Raw genomic sequence first — 21,885 nt, 5'->3', positions numbered from 1 at the left:
CATGGCTGGTGATCAGGGCTGATCTGTGGGGTGACCGGTGGGGCAATCAGAGGGCCCCCGCTGACACCCGCCTTGGCTGGCCTGGCACCGCCCGCTCGCCTGCCCCACCCCCCACCACCACCGCCAGTCACCTCCCTCTGCAGGGCGACTAGCGGGATGATCGGGGGGTCCCTGCTGGCACCTGCTTTGGCTGGCCTGGGACCTGCGGGCTGGGGCAGCTCCTGTGTTGAGCATCTGCCCCCTGGTGGTCAGTGCACTTCATAGCAACCGGTCATTCTGCCATTTGGTCGATTTGCATATTAGGCTTTTATTATATAGGATACCCTCCAAGGATGGAATATCAACCCAATGTTTAAATATCCAATTCAAAGGAAGCCTTCTGAAGAAAATGTTTCCTTCTCCATCCTTCACAAGTCTGGCTTAGAAATAGAAATTAGAATTAGAAACGTTTGCATTTATTTGGGGGCCAGAAGAAACTAGGCTTTCAAATTTGAGAATTCCAGAACATTAACAGATCTACGTCTATACATCTTGGTTCCCTTCAATGTTCTTTTTTTGGAAAATATGCAGGTTCTACAGATATAATCTATAATAATAAAAGTGTAATATGCTAATTAGACCAGACATCCTTCCAGACAACCTTCCAGACAAAGCCGGGGCTGTAAGGGAAGCCGGGTCCTGGGTGCTGGAGGGAAGCCTGGGTCCCGGGTGCCAGAGGGAAGCTGGTGCTGGCAGCTGGGGGAAGGAAGGCCTACTCTTGCATGAATTTCATGCATCAGGCCTCTAGTGCTCTAAATAAAAAATATTATAGTCCCTACTGATATCCTAGCATCTTCATGGAGTCCCAACAACCAGCTCTCAATTCACAAGGATTTTCACAAGAGGGGAAAAAACTTGCTCTGACAATGATAAAAATTTAATTATAAGGTGAGTTGGAGATTATATGCACTGCTTTTTATCCACAACGTAGAAAAGTGTATCCATTCATCAGGAAAAAAGTCATACTCACACCATTGCCCTGAGCTTTCTATGAGCCAGCCTTCTCCAGGGGAGTACAAGTCATCAGGTATTTATTAGGAGCCCTGTGTTAATTTGCAAGAGGAGGCCTCCAAGTTTTTCCTTTAAATAAAAAATAGCCATAAATGTTAGATTTGCCTCCATTTGGGGCAGGGTGGGGGAGACCAAGGAGGCAAACAAGTCCCCATTTGCCCATCCACATCCATTTTCTGCTGTTAGAGCAGTCAGGTAACTGATAAGACTGCAATGGAACATTCAAATGGGGTACCTGGAGGGGCATTTTATACAGGGCTTCTTCCGAATGTGGGCAGGGTGTAGAGAAACCCCAAGTGATGGAATAATATCCTGAAGTTGTTAAGAGCAGAAGCAAATCATAATCCTCTAAGCCTGAATAGGCAGGTGAAAAGACTGCTTCCCTACACCTCAGAAGGAGGAAGTCACATGGAGAGGATTACTAACATGCGTGGCGACCTTTGGTCAAGGGACCTTGACAACACTACAAGGAGGAAACTAAGAAAATAAATTATAGGCCTTTTCTCTCCTCCAATCCTCTAATAGGGTGAAATCAATTGGAATCCGTAGGGCAAGAGTTCCTGTTGATGAAACCCACATAAACACAAGAGAATGGAGAAGGATGGAGGGGACATCAGGCAAGGAAGGCAAAAGATAGCCAGCACTGCCCTTCCCTACCCTGCTCTGTACCCTGTACTCTGTACCCTATGTGAACAGCCTTACCTACACACCTTTGTTTGGTCCTTCTGGTGGTTTAGCCAACGAAATTAGACTTCAGGAAGAGAAAGAAGTCAGAGTTCACCTTTCATTTTCTGGTCACAGTTTGGGCAGTAGCTGAGTTCCCCTGTGTATAAGCTTCTATTGTTATAGGCACCCACACCAGACAGGTGTTACCAGATCCAACCTGGATCCTTGTCTTCTCATATAAATGAATTTATGCAAGAGACCTTGACTGCGTTGTGAAAAGCCAATTTACTAAAGCAGTTAAAGCATGCATCTTTATTGAAAAAAGCAACAGCAAGGCAAGCAAACCTACACATCTGGCTTAGGAAGTATAGATGGGCTCTCAGCTAATCTGAAGAGCAAGTTGGGTCTGAGGTGTTATATACCCTCCTGTCTGTAGGCTTCAAAATTCCTCTGCTGACTATTTTGGTACAGATTAAATCTCAAGGTCCCCTTTTTTACCTTGTTGTGGCCTTCCCAGAATTCATGAAAAGCACCTGACAACTTTATCTTGCCAAGCCTTGAGACTGCTGGATTCTCTGCTTAGGGAGCAAAATGGTCTTTTTTTCCTTTCCCCTTTCTTCCTCCCTTTCTGCATTCTCTCATTAGGGAGGGTTTTTTTGTTTGTTTGTTTGTTTGTTTGTTTTGTTTTTAACCATTTGCTCTGTGTCCTTGGGTGGGGAAGATAATGGCTTGCTAGTTACAAGCTGGCTGCAAATTGCCCACACTGTTTGGCCTTATTTTAACTTTCCTGCCTCAGTTTCCCTATTCCTCCTGCCCTGGAATCTTGTAACACTATTAGTCAGCTCACATCCTTGGCTACAACTCTTGCTGCTATAGTAACATGGTTCATGCCCCTTGTCCCTTAAGTCTTAGGAGAACAGCTTCTTTCTATTATTGGTTCCCAAGTTTGTCAACAGAGTTTTTGGTCCCCACGAACCTGCCCAGATTTCTATAATTAGTCCTTCACTAATCTTCCTTCAATTAAACAGGTTAACACTGCCTTCTATTTTCTTCCGGGATCTTAAGTAATACAAGAATGCACAAAAGTATGCTTTCCCAGAGTGAGTGGGATCAGTGTAAAGAGACTGAATCTTATAGGGATACTCGGTTCTCCCTAGGTGAAGAGGGATAATAATCCATTCACAGTATTACCTTTCTCTAACAAGAGAACTTTGAGTACCAACAAGTTCCCCACTCCTGGAAGTGTTCAGAACTGACAGGGATGCCATAGAAGGGACATGAACAGCATTTGATGCCTGAGAAGGGTTAAACTAGATACGCAGCCTCCATATCTATTTCAGTCTTTAGTTTCATATTCTCTTATTCTTGGCAGTTTCTAAAACCAAGACAGTGGATGTCTTATTTTGGTTCCCCCCAAAACAGACCTGATCAATTCCTGTGTGTTTCTCCCAAGGCACCAAGCAAAACCTTTTCTTCTCCACAGTTAACACATCCAATTGAACTGCGGTTAATTGGTTCCTTGTCAATTACAGGAAGTAAATGTGGGTGGGGAAGTTGAGTTCTAGGCAGCTGCACCTAGGAGAAGGACTTTGGATCTTTCTAAACATACCAACCACCTGAAACTAGTGTGTATGTTCTTTCAAGGGAAAAACAAGTTGCCTACAACAAGCCAGGGGGAAGAGAGGCAAGAGAGACAGCCACTGGCAGAACAAAGTGAGTATACTTAACCTAAGGGTTTCTATCTGTAGCTCAGGGATGCTGATAAGGTTTTCTTATTACACTTGTTACACTTACAATAACTCTGGATGTGGATAAGAGCCCATTGCAGGGTTTATTGTACTAGCTTTTGGGGGTCTGTTCCAAAAAAAGAGAAAGAAAATTTCAGTCTGGTTAGACACTTTGCTCTCAGCCTTGTCAGACCCTGATCAGGAACCCCAGCCATGCCATGCCAGACTTCGGACCTACACAGATATGAGCTAATAAATGAATTCTTTTTGAAGCTACTAAATTTCTAATACAAAGTGCTATCCTTTAAGAAAAATCAGGAAGACTTCGACCAGAGAAATTGTTCAAATTCTCTGCTTCATAGGACCCTAACTTGGAAATTTAGTTGCTTCCGGGTATGTTACTACAATTCGCTTTAACATTAAAAGTTCCTGCATGAAACAAGAGTTCTTTGTCTTTAGTTACCTTCTCTATAAAACAAGAGTAGTACTATATTATCTCCCCCACAGAGTTATTATGAAAATTAGGGGCTATGTGTATAAAGATCTGTGAGAGCAGCTTAGAAACAAACTATAGTGAAAGTGATATGATATCAAGTTACTTATCAGATACTCAGTTACTTATCAGATAGCTGTTATCTATATAATAAAAGTATAATATGCTAATTAAACCAGACATCCTTCTGGATGTTTTTCCTTCCAGACAAAGCTGCAGTGGGCGGAGGCCGAGGCAGAGGCGGCAAAGGCAGCAGAGGCCCCTGGCTGCAGCAGGCAGGGGCGGGGGGCCGGGGGGCCGGGGGGCCGGGGCCAAGGCCCTTGCACAAATTTCGCAGATCGGGCCTCTAGTAACTAATAAATGTTGTCACTGTTGTATAGGATCTTAGACTCTCATAGAGGGGATAAAGTATTTTAGTAAATATATGTATATCAGTTTATGGTATTGAGAAAGTGCAAGTAGTGTCTGAAAGAATAGGAAAATCCTATATAATAAAAGCCTAATATGCTAAGTGTCCAGTCATCTGTTCAACCAATCAAAGTGTAATATGCTAATGATATGCTAAGGGCGCTCAACCACTCACTATGATATGCACTGACCACCAGGGGGCAGAGAGTCAATCAGTTGCTATGTCATGCACTGACCACCAGGGGGAAGATGCTCCAACTGGTACATTAGCTTGCTGCTGGGGTCCAGCCAATTGGAACTGAGGGAGATGGGCCGAACATGCCCTGGAGCCCTCCCTGGCTGGCCAACCTCCTGCGTCCCTCCCCAGTCCCGATCGTGCACCAGTGGGGTCCCTTGGCCTGGCCTGTTCCCTCTCACAATCCGGGACCACTCAGGGGATGTCAGAGAGCCAGTTTTGGCCTGATCCCACAGGCCAGGCCGAGGGACCCCACTGGTGCACAAATTCGTGCATCGGGCTTCTAGTAGATTATAAATCTCACCTGATAAAATGAATGCACTCTCTCAGGTGGGAGACTCAATTCTGTGTGATAAGTCATTTTAGAATGCTCTACAACTGAGAGCCCTACCAACATGGCTAATCAGCAGAGATGCCAACTTCTTAAGTATTTCTGAGGATGTACTGTACCACCCTGTCTTCAAATCTATTTCTGTTATGCTGCATATATGGGATTCTGTGAGTCATTACCTCTGTCTAAAGTTTATTTAAAAGTTGCTTCCGGGTATGTTACTACAATTCACTTTCTTTTTCTCTAAATTTCCTGCATGAAACAAGAGTTCTGAATTCAAATGAAATGCACAGTGGAACAAGCAAAGTAAATTTAACTTACTTTGTATCTCCAAAAAGAAAAGAAGAAAAGAGAAAGAAATTTTTAAAACCAGACCAGAATTCACAAGTGACCTAAACATTGAGCAGCATGAGCCCCTCAGTGAATATACTCAACCCTGGCCATGGGCTTCCTTGGAGGATAAGGATTTCCACTTAACGAATATTTACATGGCTGGGACCTAGGGGATTTCATGTCCACACTCCCAGCCTCAGTGTACTTTTGCAGAAATTGAGAGAATTTGACTCACTGTTCTCCAGGAGACTCAGGCTCTGCAATGTTGAAGTACCACTATGTGCAAAGCACCCTGCTAAGCATGATGAGAGATACAAAAATGCCCTCTGTAGTGCTTATCCACATTGGGCTTTAGTTTCCTCACATGTAAAACTGGATTGTTGTGAGGATTCAGGATGTATTTGTTTTGTTTATTTATTAATTAAAAATTTTATCCAATTAATTGGGTGACATTGGTTAATAAAATTATGTAGGTTTCAGGTATACATTTTTACAATACATCATCTGTATATCGTATGTTTAGCACCTCAAGTCAACTCTCCTTCCATCACCATTTATCCCCATTTTACCCGCTTCTACCTCCCTCCACCCTGCTTCCCTCTGGCAGTCTCCATACTGTGTCTGTGCCTAGGAGTCTTTCTTTTTTCTCTTTGCTTAATCCCTTCACCAATCTCATCCAGCCTTGTAGTGCAGGTTGATATCATAATTCCTCTAACTTTGCTCTTCTTTCTCAAGATTGCTGTGGCTCATTTGGGGTCTTTTGTGGTTCCATTTAAATTTTGGGGGTCTTTATTCTAGGTCTGTGAAATATGCCATTGGTGTTTTAATAGGAATTGCATTGAATCTGTAGATTACTTTGGGTAGTATGGACATTTTAATGATGTTGATTCTACCTATCTATGAAGTGGTATATTTTTCCACTTGTTTATATCTTCCCCTGTCTCTTTTCTTAAAATCCTGTCATTTTCGGAGTACAGGTCTTTTACCTCCTTGGTTAAGTTTATTCCTAAATATATTAATTTTTTTGTTGCAATGGTAAATGGGGTTATGTTTTTAGTTTCTCTTTTTGAAAGTTCATTATCCTATATAATAAAAGCCTAATATGCTAAGTGTTCAGTCATCCAGTTGGCTGTTCAACCAATCAAAGCATAATATGCTAATGATAAGCCAAGGCCACTTAACCGCTTGTTATGACGTGCATTGACCAGGGGGAGGACGCTCCAACTGGTAGGTGAGCTTGCTGCTGTGGTCCAGCCAATTGGGACGGAGCGAGACAGACCAGACACACCCTGGAGCCCTCCTGTGGTCCCTCCCTGGCTGGCCAACCTCCTGCGTCCTTCCCTGGCCCCAATTGTGCACCCTCCGCCTGGCCTGCACCCTCTTGCATTCCAGGATCACTCGGGAGATGTTGGAGAGTCAGTTTTGGCCCGATCCTGCAGGCCAGGCCAAGAGACCCCACTGGTGCATGAATTCATGCACCGGGCCTCTAGTTGGTGTATAAAAATGCCATGGATTTTGAGGTGTTAATTTTGTATCCTGCTACATTTCCAAATTCATTTATTAAGTCTAGTAGTTTTTTGGTGGAGTCTAGGTTTTTCTATGTACAGTATCATATCATGTGGGAATAATGAGAGTTTTACTTCTTCCTTTCCAATTTGAATGTCCTTTTATTTCTTCTTTTCTGATCACTGTGGCTAGCACTTCCAGTGCTATGTCAAATAAGCATGGTGAAAGCAGGCATCCCTGTGTTCCTGATCTGAGGGGAAATGCTTTTAGTTTTTGCCCACTGAGTATGATGTTGGCTATGGGTTTGTCATATATGGCTTGTATTATGTTGAGATATGTTCCCTCTATTCTCACTTTGCTGAGAGTTTTTATCATAAATGGGTACTGGATTTTATCAAATGCTTTTTGTGCATTTATTGATATGATCATGTTGTTTATGAGGTATACCACATTTATTGATTTGTAGATATTGTACTTACTTTGCACCCCTGGAATAAATCCCACTTGAGCATGGTGTATGATCTTTTTAATGTATTGCTGGATCTGATTTGCTAATGCTTTACTGAGGATTTTAGCATCTATGCTCATCAGCGATATTTACCTATAATTTTCTTTCTTTGTAGTGTCTTTATATGATCTTGGAATTAAGATAATGCTGGCCTTTTAAAATGAGCTGAGGAAGTCTTACTTCCTCCATTGCATTTATTTTTTAGCAGCATGAATTCAATGACTTCAATTTTTTGGCATAATTTCAGAAAGCTGTCAGTTCTTTGAATGTTTGAGAAAATTCACCTGTGAAGCCCAGCAGGTTCAGGATTTCGGTTTGTTGGGATTTTTTTTATTACTGCTTCAATTTCACTTGTGATCTGTCTACTCAGATTATCTGATTCTTCCTGATTCTGTTTTGGAAAATTATACATGTCTGGGAGATTGTCCAATTTGTTGGCATATAGTTGTTCATAATATGTTCTTACAATCCTTTGTATTTCTTTTGTGTCAGTTGTTAGTTCTCCTCTTTCATGTCTGATTTTATTTATTTGGGTCCTCTCTCTCTCTCTCTCTCTCTCTCTCTCCCTCCCTCTCTATCTCTCTCTCTCTTTCTCTCTTTTTAAATATATTTTTATTGATTTCAGAGAGGAAAGGAGAGGGAGAAAGAGATAGAAATATCAGTGATGAAAGAGAATCATTGATCAGCTGCCTCCTGCATGGCCCCTACTGGGGATTGAGCCTGCAACCTGGGCATGTGCCCTTGACTGGAACTGAACCCGGGACCTTTCAGTCCGCAGGTGGATGCTCTAACCACTGAGACAAACCAGCTAGGGCCTCTCTCTTTTTTTCTTGAGGAGTCTACTTAAAGATTTGTTGATCTTTATATTTTCACAGAACCTGCTCTTGGTTTCATTGATCTTTTGTGGGTTTTTTTTTTCTGACTCTATTTCACCTCTGGTTTTTATTATTTCCATCCTGTCCTTCTACTCACTTTGGGCTTTGCTTGTTCCTTTTTCAGTTTCTTAAGTGTAAAGTTAGATTGTTTATTTGAATTTTTATTGTTTCTTGAGGTAGGCCTGTAATGCTATGAATTTTGCTCCTAGGACTGCTTTCCCTGTGTCCCATAGATTTTTGGTTGTTGTGCTCTCATTTTCATTTTTTGTCAATGTATCTTTTTATTTCTTTCTTGATCTCATTGTTAACCCATTCATTGTTTAGTAACATTATTTAGCCTCCATATCTTTGTGTATTTTCCAGTTGTTTTCTTGTGATTGATTTTCGAAAGTGCTCTCTAACTGCTATCTAATAGCTCTGAAAAAGAATTAATAAACTTATAGGAGGTTGAGATGCTCATCTTTTCAATGTAAATATTAGTGTACATGTGAGAGATGACTACATTGCATTTATTTTTTAGCAGCATGAATTCAATGACTTCAGCAGGCCCCCAGGCCAATGCTGCGTTTGTGGCAGCACCCCACAATGGACATCCTGTGATCCCAGGAAGCATGTCTCAGGTGCCCCTGAATCCACTCAACCAGCCCCAAATCCACACAATTTCTGGGAACCCACCTGGTTTGGAGCCACCTGTATATACGCAACTTGACCAGGGATCCTTTAAAGAGGGCAAAGTTTTAGGGGTAAGTGAGATTTGACACTGCGTGCACTGGCCACATGGCTGGAGTCAGGGATGGGTGGAGGTTTGAAAACACAAAAACTCCAAATCCAGCAGGTGGGGCTGGAGCTGACCCAGCCTTGCCAAACTCAGGTCTATTAAGAAGCTCAGCTCTACAGCATCACCAGGGCCTCTGGGTGGGACCTTGTATTACCTATCTTGGGCATTTTAGGAAAGAGAAAGAAAAGCAACAAAGAAGCAGTAAATTGGAATGTTGGTCCTGGTGCCAGAATCCATGTTGACCCATGTGGCCTCTGGAAGAAGTGGATCCAGCGAGACAGAAGATGGATTCTAAACCCAATTTGTTTGAATGGAATCTTTCTCCAATGGGAACAAGATAAGAGCTCACGCTGATGTTCCCCAAAATGGCTGTCCTGTGTGGGAAAGGGGGAAGCCCATCTCATTGCATGGTTGAATGATGACCATGGATTCTAATCCAGGATGCTCAGGTTGAAATCCTAGCTCCACCCCCATATACTATTCATAGTAATGTCAAATGATATAAAAATACCCAATAATTCCATTTATGAGACTTTGTCCTGCAGCCATGCCTGTACACGTGAGAAATACGACATGTATGCAGTTTTTTTTTTTTTATCAAAGCATGTCTTGTGATAGAAAAAACAGAATAACTGAAATACCCATCAATGTAATACTGGTTAAATCAATGTATTGTACATACAAAGAATGAAATGTGGAGGTTAAAAAGAAATCTCCTTGTACAATGATATGGACATACCCACAAGCTATATAATTAATGGGGGGTGGGGGGGACTAAGAGCAGACATGGTGTGTAATTTGCTACCATTTGTGCAAATTTAAGGAAATAATGTACTTGTATTCACTGCCATTTTTGTAGTACATACACATATACATATACGTATGGATGTGTATATGCCATTTGGCTAAGAATATGTATTAGTTTCCTAGAGCTGTCATAACACTGCCAAATGAGGTGGCTTAGAACACTTAGAAATTTACTGTCTCATCATTCTAGAGGCCAGAAGTGTGTAATCAAGGTAACCATGGGGCCATGCTCCCTATAAAGGCTCTAGGGGTGGATCTGTTCCAGGCCAGTCCCCTAGCTTCCAGTAGGTCCTTAGCTTGTGGCAGCATAACTCCCATCTTGGCATTCTCCTTTGTTCACTCTTCACATGGCATTCCTTTAAAAGGATAGCAGTCATATTGGGACCACCCTATTCCAATACACCTCATTTTACCTAATAACATCTGCAGCAACCCTATTTCCAAATGAAATCTCATTCTGAGGCCCTGGAGGCTTGAACTTCAAGATACTAATTTGATGGGGGAGATGCAGATACATTTCAATCCTAAAGAGTATCACCAAAATAAGAGATGAGCACAAAGACTTAATCTACAGAGATGTTTATCGCAGTGTTGTTTATAATATGAAAACAGAAACAATCTTACCTGCCCAATATCCCTGTTCCAACTACTTCACAGATCATCCACACAGTGGAATGTGGGAAATCCTTAAAAAGCATATGTTTAAAGAATACTCAACACCATGGGGATGTGTTTGGGATGGAATATTACTAAGTTAAATATGCAGGGCCATTTTGTATTAACACTATATATTATTGGGGGAAAAAAAAAACAATGGAGGAATACACACCAAAATTTAAGTGATTGTAATTCTTTGAGTTGGGGGAAATTATGGCAAGTTTTATCTTTATATTATTCATATAACTTTTTAGACCAAGAAAAGGAAATATTTTTTAAAATAAAAAGTAGGCAAAGCAGTGTGAGGGGTGGGGACTGTGGGCAGGATCCAACCTCAGAAACAAAAGTCTCAACTTCTGGCTCTCCTGACAGGCCATGCAGATCCTGATTGGCCTGATACACATTGGCTTGGGCATCATCATGGGGACCATCATTCCTGGGCACTACACAGCTATCTCATTCTACGGAGGCTATCCCTTCTGGGCAGGTATCTGGGTAAGTAATGTGAGTTGCCCTGCAAGTGAGTTCCAGAAAGTGCCAATACACTGAGGCCCACCTTGGCAAGTTGTGTACTTTGCTACAGAAGTTTTCCAGCAAGAGAGCACATGGGCTATGAACCCAGCTCAGGCTGTATTCACCAAGAACATTAGTCCACTTGGGCAGCCAGAACAAATTCCATAGACTGGGTGGCTAAACAACAGATTTTTATTATCTCACTAGAGGCCCAGCGCACAAAATTGTGCGGGTAGGGCCCCTAGGGCCTAGCCTCCTGCAATCGGGGCCATCTTCTGCCCGTTTGCCAGTCCCTAGGCCAAACGCCACCTCCATCGCCAGGCTGTCAGGCCGTTGGGATCACGAGCTCATCCCCAGCTCCTCGGAGGCTCAGGCCTGCGGGAAAGCAGGCATCAGCGACTTCACCTCCATGCGTGTGTGCCAGGCTGGCCATTGATGGAACGTGCTGCCCATTCGGGGCCAATCACACCGTGGCGGGTAGGTCGCAGGTGCGCTCTGCAGCTTCTGTCAGCGCCTCAAGCTCCAGCAGCGGCGGCACCCAGGTGAGTGGCCTCGAGCAGGCAGCGTGTTCCATCAGCGGCCAGCCCGGCACACGCACATGGAGGTGAAGTTGCTGGTGCCTGCTTTCCCACAGGCCTGAGCCCCTGAGCAGCTGGGGAGGAGCTGGTGATCCCAACGGCCTGCCAGCCAGCTCGGTCCTCCTGCCACCCACCCCGATTCCCCTGTTCACCATCGCTGATCCATTGAAGCCTGGGGGCCTGGAGCAGGGACCAAGAGGTCAGCCGTTCAGCCCGCTCGCCAGTCTCCAGTCCCGCACCACCCCGATTGTGGGCCAGAAGGTGGGGAGGGACCAAGAGGTGCTCAGTGACCTCATCGTGACCAGTCGTTTGGTCGTCACGGTCATTACGGACACTAGCTTTTTATATACACAGATAGTTCTGGATGCTGGAAGTCTAAGATCAAGGTGTGGGCAGGGTTATTTCTCTTGAGGCCTCTCTCCTTGGCTTGTAAATGACTGTCTTCCTCCCTGTGTCTTCACATGGTCTTCCCTCTGTGTCTGTCTGTGTCCTCATAGCTTTTCTTATAAGAACATCAGTTATATTGGATTAGAACCCACCTGTATGACCTTAATTTAACCTTAATCACCTCTTTAAAGGCCCTATCTTCAAATACAATGCTCCTCAACTTATGATGGGGTTACATCTCAATAACCCATCATAAATTGAAAATATCCTGCATCAAAATTGCATTAAATTCTACACTGTAGAGAATGGGTTGTTTACCCTCATGATTGCGTGGCTGACAGGGAGCTGAGGCTGGCTACTTCTGTCTAGCATCACCACTTCTGGGATCACCAGCTCATCCCCAGCTGCTCAGGGGCTCAGCGCATATAACTCACTCGGGAAAAGATCAAAATTCAAAATCCAAAGAACAGTTTCTACTGAATGCATATCATTTGCACATCATTGTAAAGTAAAAAAAATAATAATAATAAGTCCAACTATAGTGAGTCTGGAAACAACTATATAGTCACATTTGGAGGTCCTGGGTGTTAGAACCTCAAAAGATGGATTACGAGGAGACAGAATTCAGCTCATATACCAAGTGACCATTGTCCCACAGTGGGCACCTTTTCTAATGAGCCCAACTCAGAGGTCAGGAAACCTTTTCCTACTCCATCAGCCAAGCGCTCACATTCTCTTCAACGCAAGCCCAAGGCTGGAGCTCCAGAAGAAAAATGTTTCCACCAGGAGTTAACTGCCCAGCCACAAAACAGTCATTAAAATTAATCAGTAGGGACTCAGCCTGGAATCTACAGATTAATATTTTGTAGTAACATTAGATTTTTTCTGGAAAAGCCCATAGTTTTTATCACATTCTCAGGGTGATCTGGAACCGCTTAAAAGGTTAAGAACCACAGGTCCTTTCTCTTCTCCAATGTATTGCCTTTATGGTCCTTTTACATTCTTCCTAGTGTCCTCCTTTCTACACACACACACACACACACACACACACACACACACTCAATCTCTCCTCCCCTCCCACACCCATCTCCTTTTCTCCCTGCTATAATGCATTCTGTTTCTCAACTTGAACACTTATCTGTGATTCAAAACAACTTTTCTCAACAATAGTAAAACTCCAGCCCGAGCTGGGTTGCTCAATGGTTAGAGCAATGCTCTGGAACTGAAGGGTTTCGGGTTCAATTCTGGTCAAGGACACATGCTGCAGGCTTATCCCCACCTGCAATTGGGGCCCGTGTGGGAGGCAACCAATCGATGTTTCCCTCTCTTTCTGTCTCTCCCCCTGGCTTCCACTTTGTAAAAATCAGTGGAAAAAAATATCCCAGGTGGAGGGTTAGCAACAACAAAAAAAAACAAGTATTAAAACTCCAAAGTAACCTGGACATGAACCAAGTCATGGTACACCATGAGAATTAAATAAAATTGCCTAGAATTATCTGCCACCTTCATGCCCACACAGCATCTGCAAAATGGCAGGGCTTATGTTCTTGGGGGCACTTTTGTCCAAGTACCTCCTCTCTTGTCTCATCTTCTGAGGCTGAGTTCTCTCTGTTCTGCATAGACCCAGATTTGGATCTCAGCCAACCACAGATACTTGTGTATATAACAGATTTCAGTGGAGTTTGGGGCAATGGAGAAGACTAACACCACAAAACAGTTTCTTACCGCATATCACTTCAGTGTTCAATTCCCTTAATGCAGTGGTCGGCAAACTCATTAGTCAACAGAGTGGCAAACCACGGTGGCTCGCGAGCCTCAGTTTGCCAACCACTGCCTTAAGGCACCTCAAATGCCTTCCTGGCTATCTCCCCTACACCAGGCTGCTCAGGTCCCATCAGCCCTCATGACACCACTCTCCCTTTGTTCTGCAGGGCACTTTTACCTTTTGTTGCCTTCTTTTTAAAAAAATATATTTTCTTTTATTGTAGAGAGAGAGGGAGAGAAACATTAATGTGAGAGAAACATCCATCGGCTGCCTCCTGCACACCCCTATTGGGAATTGAGCCTTTAAACTGGGCATGTGCTCTGAGGAGGAATCAACCCAGCAACATTTTGGTGTATGGGACAACACTCAATCAACTGAGCCACACTAGTCAGGGCCTTCATTGCCTTCTTGACTCCAGGACTATCTATTTCCTAAAGATCATTAAGGTCCTCCTTCAAACCAAAGGCTCATCTCCTTGGGCACCTCAAAAGGATCAGGAGGGCTATTAGAAGTCCAGCCTTCTGTTTCCATTCTTCTGTATCATGTCTGTATAAAAAGAAGGATGTAAGATTGATATTTATTTTTCCACTTATAGGAAACATGGCATTCCTCTTATAAGGCATAGGTGGCTAGAGTAAGTTTTCATTGTGAATACCCATTTCCATTCCAAGGCACAGGCATCTACCCTGAGCTGGAGTAAGTATAGGATGAGGGCTAAGAACATGAGATCTGGAGTCAACTACCTGGATTTGATTCCAAGATAAGCTATTTGCTGAATGATCTTAGATAAGTTATTCAACATCTCTATGTCTCAGTCCACCCCTCTATAAAATGGGAATAATGATGATGCTTGATGGGCCATTGTGCAGTTAAGTAAGGCAAAGTTAAGAGCACTTCATGTAGGGCTCAGAAAAGCTTCCATTAAACCATAGCTGATGTCCTCTCAGACTCTCGCTGACAGCAGAGAATCCCATTACCACTATGCCTGCAGAACATCAGTGTTGAAATAAATGCACACAATCTACCCTGTAGCCCTCATAGTTGATCTTTGGCATCACAGAGATGCAACATTTTTCTGATTAACTAAAAGGTACTCACCAAATTGTAGACAAGTAAGGACTGATGTTGGGCTTCTAACTAAAAGCAGTGAAAATACGGAACTCCTTCCTTCTTCCCTCAAGAGCCCCCATGCCTGAGTGAATCCTTTTAGGAGGCCAACAAGATGTGCATGTGAGAAAATAAAAGGCAAGAAAAGAGGTAATTTTATTGAGTATCTACCATGTACAGGATCTACCATGGGCAAGATATACCAAATGCTAGATGCAAGGGACTGATTATCTCAATAACAATTAGGAAGACAAATAGTTTTTCCAATTTTTTAAAGAGGAAATATACACTTAGAGAAATTAATAACTTACCTAAGATCACATGAGTTTCAAGTTAAAGTTTAAAACCAGGTGAACTTGATTCTAATATATATATTTATCCCAATTCACTGTCCTGTCAGGAGTGCAAAATAGTATTCCCTCCCTCCCTCCCTCCTTCCCTCTCTCCCTTCCCTCCTTCCTTCCCTCCTTCTTTTCTCCTCTCTCCTCAGTTGAGTGGGAGGTCCCAGCAGAGGATCCTAGCGTCTATGAGAGAATATATGTGTGACCAGAACAGAAGCCTGGAGGTGGGGCCCTGACCCAACCTCTTTCTAAACGCCCTCTTTTCTGTGCCAGTTCATCATTTCAGGATCCTTCTCAGTGGCATCAGATCACCTACCGAGATCTTCTTGCCTGGTAAGTCCCATCCTGAGACAGGCTCTGCCGGCTGTGGAACCTTAAGAGAGACACACAACGGGGGGAAAGAAGCTCGCACACAATGCCTCCCTCATCCTTGCACCTACTTATAACCAGACACAGGGCGCTGACATGCAGGCTCACTTTTAGGACCCCATGAACCTGACCAGAGTCACAATTGGGAAGAGTCCAGAAGACTCTGGGAAAGGAAGGGCAACAACCAACTTTGTTTAGGCATCAGGGTATGGAGAGACAGAGACAGTAACTTTTCTAAGAGGAGGCAGAAAGCTACCTGGGGTGCAGGGCCCCCTCTAGCAGAGCAGGCACTGACTGCCTGCAGCATCCAGAGCCCAGTGCCAACATTTCTACAGGGAGGCCAGGGGAGGCTCAAGCAGCAGCTTCCCAAAGGAATCCTGACAAATAAGCTCTCTGAATCAACGTGAGCAAGGCTTGGTGGTCCTCAAGCATTGGGCCAAGAAAGTACCTTTGCTTCTCTCACGAGCAGGTTATCTGGGGCAAGGGGCCCCAGAATGAACCAGTCCCACACCAGATGAGATCTATTTTAAAATCTCCATAGGGAAGGTCAGTTCTGGGCATGCCTTTCTGCACATTTACCAGAATTTTGGAGCATCAGAGCCTGTCACATCCCAAGACACTTGGGTTAAGTTTCCTGCTCCTCTCCTGGGGGCGGGGATAAATGGGTCAAGTGTTTCCTAAAGATTATTCTTGGGGATACTTGTCCCACGAGACACTTTATGAAGATGGTTAGATAAACTTGCAGGGGGTGGGTGGAAATCTCTATTTAGTAGTCCACTTCTGGAAGATCCATAATCCATGCTAAAGGCTCTGAGAAGTCCTGAACAAAATACCTGTTTAACATTTTTCAGCCCAGGTGTTTTCAAAGCTAATTTACCACCATTTTAATTTTTTTGCATAGTACACCTCTTGCTCCAGAACTAGGATTGTGGGAGTTCACATTAGGAATCACAAGTTTAATCTATGCTCAACTCAACTACAATCATTTTTCTCTCACATCCTGACCCGCTGTGTCTTCTTCAGCTGAATGGCAGCTTGGGCTTGAACATCATCAGTGCCATCTGTTCTATGGTTGGAAACATGCTGTTCATCACAGAGCTGATTATCAACCCCCTACATCATTACTACTATCCCAACTACTATATTTACTGGGGTGTGGTGAGTATCCCTCTTGACCAATGCTCCTCTGGGTTCCAACTTAGCTATGTTTAGGAAATCATGGAAAGGGCCTGACCACCAAGCTTCTTCACCAAGCACCAAAGAAAACAGAGGTGTTGTCAGAATCAGAACAGAGTTTCAAGTGTGTAGCTTTATTGCTGTTACTCTAAGCATGTGACTTCTTAGTCTTGGTTTCTATCTTTATAAAACAGTACCATCAGTAGATGAATGGATAAAAAAGTTGGGATACATTTACACCATGGCATATTATGCAGCCGTAAAAAAGAAGAATCTCTTAGCCTTTGAGACAGCCTGGAGGAACCTGGAGAATATTATGCTAAGCGAAATAAGCCAGTCAGAGAAAGACAAGTATTACATGATCTCACTCATATGTGGATTCTAATGAACTAAGGAAGCTATTGAACAAAATCGATCTAGAGACATAAAAGCTTGGAACAGACTGTTGAATCTCAGAGGGAAGGCAAAGGTCGGTGGGTGGGTACCAAAGAACTTGTTTGCATATATGTCTAACCCATGGACACAGACAATAGAGTGGTGGAGGCTGGGGGTGGGGGCAGGCTCTAAGCGGTCAATGGAAGGAAAAAGGGGCATATGTAATACTTTCAACAATGAAGCTTTTTTAAGAAGAAAAGGAAAATACAGTTCCTACCTTATGACATTGTTGGGAGAATTAGATGCAGTTATACAGATAATGCTCCGTACCCTCCAAGCTGCACCTCTACTCAATGCTTGCCTTCTTGCCCATTACTATGGACAAAGGGCTCAGCAAAAGTGTGCGGAAAAGGTATGGAGAGTGAATTTTTAAGGCTTTGCAGACCACCTGGTCTCTGTTGCAAGTACTTAACCCAGCGTGAAAGCAGCCAGAGAATAGGCATAGACAAATGAGCCAATTCATGCGGTAGACCCATGCTATCCAATAGAAATTTAATGTAAGCCTCGTATGTGACTTAACATTTTCTAGTTGCCACATTTAAAAATGAAAAAAAGTAACAGGTGAAATTAATTTTAATAATACATTTATTTAACCCAATTGATCTAAAGTGTCATTTCAATATGTAATTTGTATTAAAAATTATTAATTTAATATTTTGCATTTTTGGTGCCACATCTTTGAAATCCAGTGTTGTTTTTGCATGTACACCACATCTCAAGTCCTCTGGTCCTAACAGATCTGAAAGTGCAGCTACGGATGAGTCCCATGTAAACTCAGTGTCTCCCTCTGCCCAGCAGCCCTGCCTCTCTGCCCACTCAAGGTTTTCTCTCCATGTGCTTCTCCTCTCTCCCTTGCCCCCACTTCTCTTCTACATCACTCTCCCGCTCTTGCTACAGATTTTCTGTAAGCATCTAAACACACTTTGTTTTTTCATCTTAAGAAACAAACCAACCTTCCTTCAGCTTCCACCCCATTTCTCTGGCCCTCTCTGCAGATAATTCCTCAAAAGAATTGTCTACCTCACAGTCTCCAATTCATTCCTCTCATAATCTCTTGAGCCCACTCTAGCCATATGTTCAGCCTCATTTCTCCAAAAGCCTCCTCTGCTCAAGGTCCCCCATCATTCCTCCTCTTTGGTGGACTCCCAGGCCCTGCAGCTGGTGTTCCTGCACCTATACTGGTTACTCTCTTCTCTGTTCCTTTTGCTGGTTCTTGTCTTTCCCCCAACTTCTCACACTCAGTCCTCGATCTTCTTCTGCTTCTCTCTCTACTCCCTGCGTTGGCAGTGTCATCCAGTCTGGTGACTTGAAACATTTTCTTTATGAAAATGACTCCAGTTGCATAGCTTCCCACAAAATATCTCTAGCAAACTCTGGTCTCTTGTATCTAGTTGTCCACTCACCATCTTGAAGTTAACATATTCAAATCTCATCTCTAGATTTTACTTCCTAAACCTTCTCTCAGGTTGCCTTTTGCAGGTTGATGGCAACTGCATCCTTGCAGTCACTGAGGACAAAAACTTAGTGAAATCATTGACCTGCTCTCTGTTTCCCACACCTCTCAGCAACTCCTCAGGGAATCCTGCTGGCTTCACCTTTAAAATGCCATTTTCACCAGATTCTCAGTCACCACACTGGCTGGAGACACTACCACCTGACTTTGGATCTAATTTCTGCCAATGTCTGATCTTGGGAAGAGAATTCTTCCATTCTGGCCACCCACCCACTTCTGCCTCAGTCTTGAACAAGGAGGGCTGGATTTCATAGCTTAGCAAAAGATGAGCTAAGGGGTGGGTTACTGCAAGGGCTCAATAAGCATGAATTAATGCTCACCAAATAATAACTAAACTGCTTGAAGATCCCTTCTCCCCATGGAAGGGTGTTTGTTTCTTTCCAATTACAGTTGACGTATAATACTATATTAGTTTCAGGTGTACAGCATAATAATTAGACACATATAATTAATGAGGTGATCACCCCAATAAAGACTTTACCCATATGACATCGTACATAGTTATTACAATGTATAATTGACTACATTCCCCATGCTATACTTTAATTTACTTCCCTATGACTATTTTATAAATGCTGATTTGTACTTCTTAATCCCTTAACCTTTTTCACTCAGCCTCCAGCTCCCTTCCCATTAGAAAGTTTTATTTAGGAAAGAATGTTTGTTGTTAAAAATACATTTGAAAAGGACTAGTTTCATTTGCAAAGGACCCTCTCCCTAAGCTTCTGTGATTCCTTGACTAAGACATCATCATCCTGCTATGCCCTTGCCTGGACATATGTCCAAACCCACATCATCGAATCTTCTATTGAGAAACTCTTTCTCCTTAGTGCCTCAGGACACTATTTTTGGCCCTGACCGGTTTGGCTCAGTGGATAGAGTGTCGGCCTGCAGACTCAAGGGTCCCAGGTTCAATTCTGGTCGGGGGCATGTACCTTGGTTGCGGGCACATCCCCAATAGGGGGTGTGCAGGAGGCAGCTGATCGATGTTTCTCTCTCATCGATGTTTCTAACTCGCTAACCCTCTCCCTTCCTCTCTGTAAAAAATCAATAAAATATATATATATAAAAAGACACTATTTTTGTGTCTTACCCTGTCTGATTTGAATTGTAATTATCTACATCTTTATCTGCCATCCTCACTGAATTGTGCTTCTGAGGATGCTTTCTTAGCCTTTCGTAGCAAACAGGTGTTTAATAAATGCTTGCTAAATAGGGAGGGAAGAAAAGGAAAGTGAAAAAAAGGGGTCTCTCCATAAGAGGATTCTCTGAGCAGCCAGCTATCACAATGCCAATTTAAAAGTCATAATTGACAAATATTTGTTTGGTACCTACCATGTGCCATGCACTTTCACTTTCATATTTATTCTCTCCTGTAATTGGAGTCCAAATGGTTATTGGGGTCATTCATCTCTTGTCCTTTTATGATTAAAGTGGATTCTACCCAAACTCTCTCCCAAGATACAGTGGGAGATGCCATTTTCCTAAGTATTGTTGGAGAACAGCAAGGGGTGGGCTTAGAATTCGGGGATAGGGAACCTTTTTTCTGCCAAGGCCCATTTGAATATGTATAACATCACTTGCAGGCCATACAAAAATTACCAACTTAAAAATTAACCTGTTATATTTGGTCAAACATTTAATTAATTTACCTCTAATGCTTTGGCAGATCCAGACCAAATGATTTCTTGGGCCTGGCCAGACGTTCCCCACCCCTGGCTTAGATGTCTCCTGGTGCTCACATGAAATCTACTGCTGAATTAGTTCCATTAGGGGATCCTTCTACTGATTGTTTTCCCAAGCTATAAAGACAGTCCCAATTATTTCTCCCCACAGAATGCCATGGTCACAAGCCAGGAAGGTTGTTTTAGTACCTGACTTAAAGGTTCGGAGGGATTGTGGAGGTAACGACTGATGCCTGGAGGTTAGACATCCCTGCTTGGTAATGTGTTAATTTCTCACAAGATGCCTTTTCGTGCAGACTCCACCTTCTGGTCCCGTCATTTCCCTTCCCTCTCTGAGGCTTGTCCTTACTCCCAAATTTCTGTTCACTTCCTACACAGAACAGTTTCACTCTTTCACTGTCTCACCCCAGAACCCATCCTTAGGTCTCCTGCCCTGTGCCTAAAACAAGTCACCAAGGTGTTTCCCTAAACAATGTTTCCCTTAGAAGAACACAGGTCATAGGTGTTAAAATAATTCTTTTACAAGGACACTTGACCCTCCCAAAACCTGGGGAGATAATTTCTCCACGAGGCTGAGACGAGGTTAGAGGGCTTCCTCAAAGCCCTAGCCATGGTCCGTTGCAGAGCCATGCTTTGGGCCAGACCTCACCTCGCGGGGCAGCCCTCATGACCTCCATGTTCCTTCTGGTTCTAGGCCCCTGGAGTAGCTACTTCTGCTGTGCTGTTCATCTTCAGCCTCCTGGAGTTCTGCATTGCCTGCACGGCTGCCCACTTTGGCTGCCAACTACTCCGCCATTCACACAACAGCGTGAGTTTGTAGGATCTTCACAGGGTGTAAACATGCCCCAAAGAGCGTGGGGACCAGAGGGGCGTTCGGGCTCCCCTTCCTGCCCAGAATGTCCAAAGGCCTTTTTCCATACACGGTTCTCACTAATGCACCTCCTGTGCCTATCTTTTCCAGGGCCCAATGGTCTTCCAAACCATCTACACCAATCCAGAACCAGTGAACTCGCCACCATATTATTTCAATGCGGTCCAGGGCTCCCGATAAGCCAAAAGTTCTAGAAGCATCTTTCACTGGGACCAAAAGAAGAACTCCCCTTTCTAGGCTTCTGAAATTCAGCTTCTTCCTTCCCTGACAAACTAAGGAATGTGTTTCCCCAGCGGTTGGCACCCTTGACTTCATGCTGTTCCTGTTTAAAAAAGAGACAGGGCTTTGAAATGGATTTGAGCAAAGAGGTCCTCCCTAAGACATCAACGTGTGGGACGTCCAGGGCACATATTTATTTACTTACCTGTGTGACCTTAGGAGTTAGAGCAGTGGTCGGCAAACTGCGGCTCGCAAGCTGCGGTTTGCTGCTCTGTTGACTAATGAGTTTGCCGACCACGGGGATAGGGGCTTAATCACAAGGGACAACAACAGCTTGTAATTATTGGAATCGAGAGTCTAGGTCAGTGTTCGGCAAACTCATTTGTCAACAGAGCGGCAAACCATGGCTTGCGAGCCGCATGTGGCTCGCGAGCCGCAGTTTGCCGACCACTGAGTTAGAGGATCAAATGTCTAGACAACCCCAGCTTCATTCTCCCAATCATTCACTCACTGAATAAAAGTGCACTGAGCATCTGATACGTTCCAGCCTCT

At 43.6% G+C, this 21,885-nt stretch overlaps 1 protein-coding gene across 1 annotated transcript; it reads left to right on the top strand.

The window, feature by feature from the left end:
• Positions 1 to 8,656: 8,656 nt before the first annotated feature.
• LOC308257915 (membrane-spanning 4-domains subfamily A member 8-like) lies at positions 8,657 to 21,294 on the top strand (the record flags this gene model as incomplete). Its single annotated transcript, XM_080688063.1, has 6 exons — positions 8,657 to 8,875; positions 10,747 to 10,878; positions 15,339 to 15,398; positions 16,458 to 16,592; positions 20,938 to 21,051; positions 21,205 to 21,294. 6 exons carry the CDS (start codon positions 8,657 to 8,659, stop codon positions 21,292 to 21,294), a joined length of 750 nt encoding a protein of 249 aa, XP_080544189.1.
• Between the last annotated feature and the right edge of the window lie 591 nt (positions 21,295 to 21,885).

The sequence above is a fragment of the Plecotus auritus genome (assembly GCF_963455305.1).
Source record: "Plecotus auritus genome assembly, chromosome: 9".
In the NCBI taxonomy this organism is placed as follows: Eukaryota; Metazoa; Chordata; class Mammalia; order Chiroptera; family Vespertilionidae; genus Plecotus; species Plecotus auritus.
The sequence above is the reverse complement of the archived record's forward strand: the minus strand, read 5'-3'. Positions and strand labels throughout refer to the sequence as shown.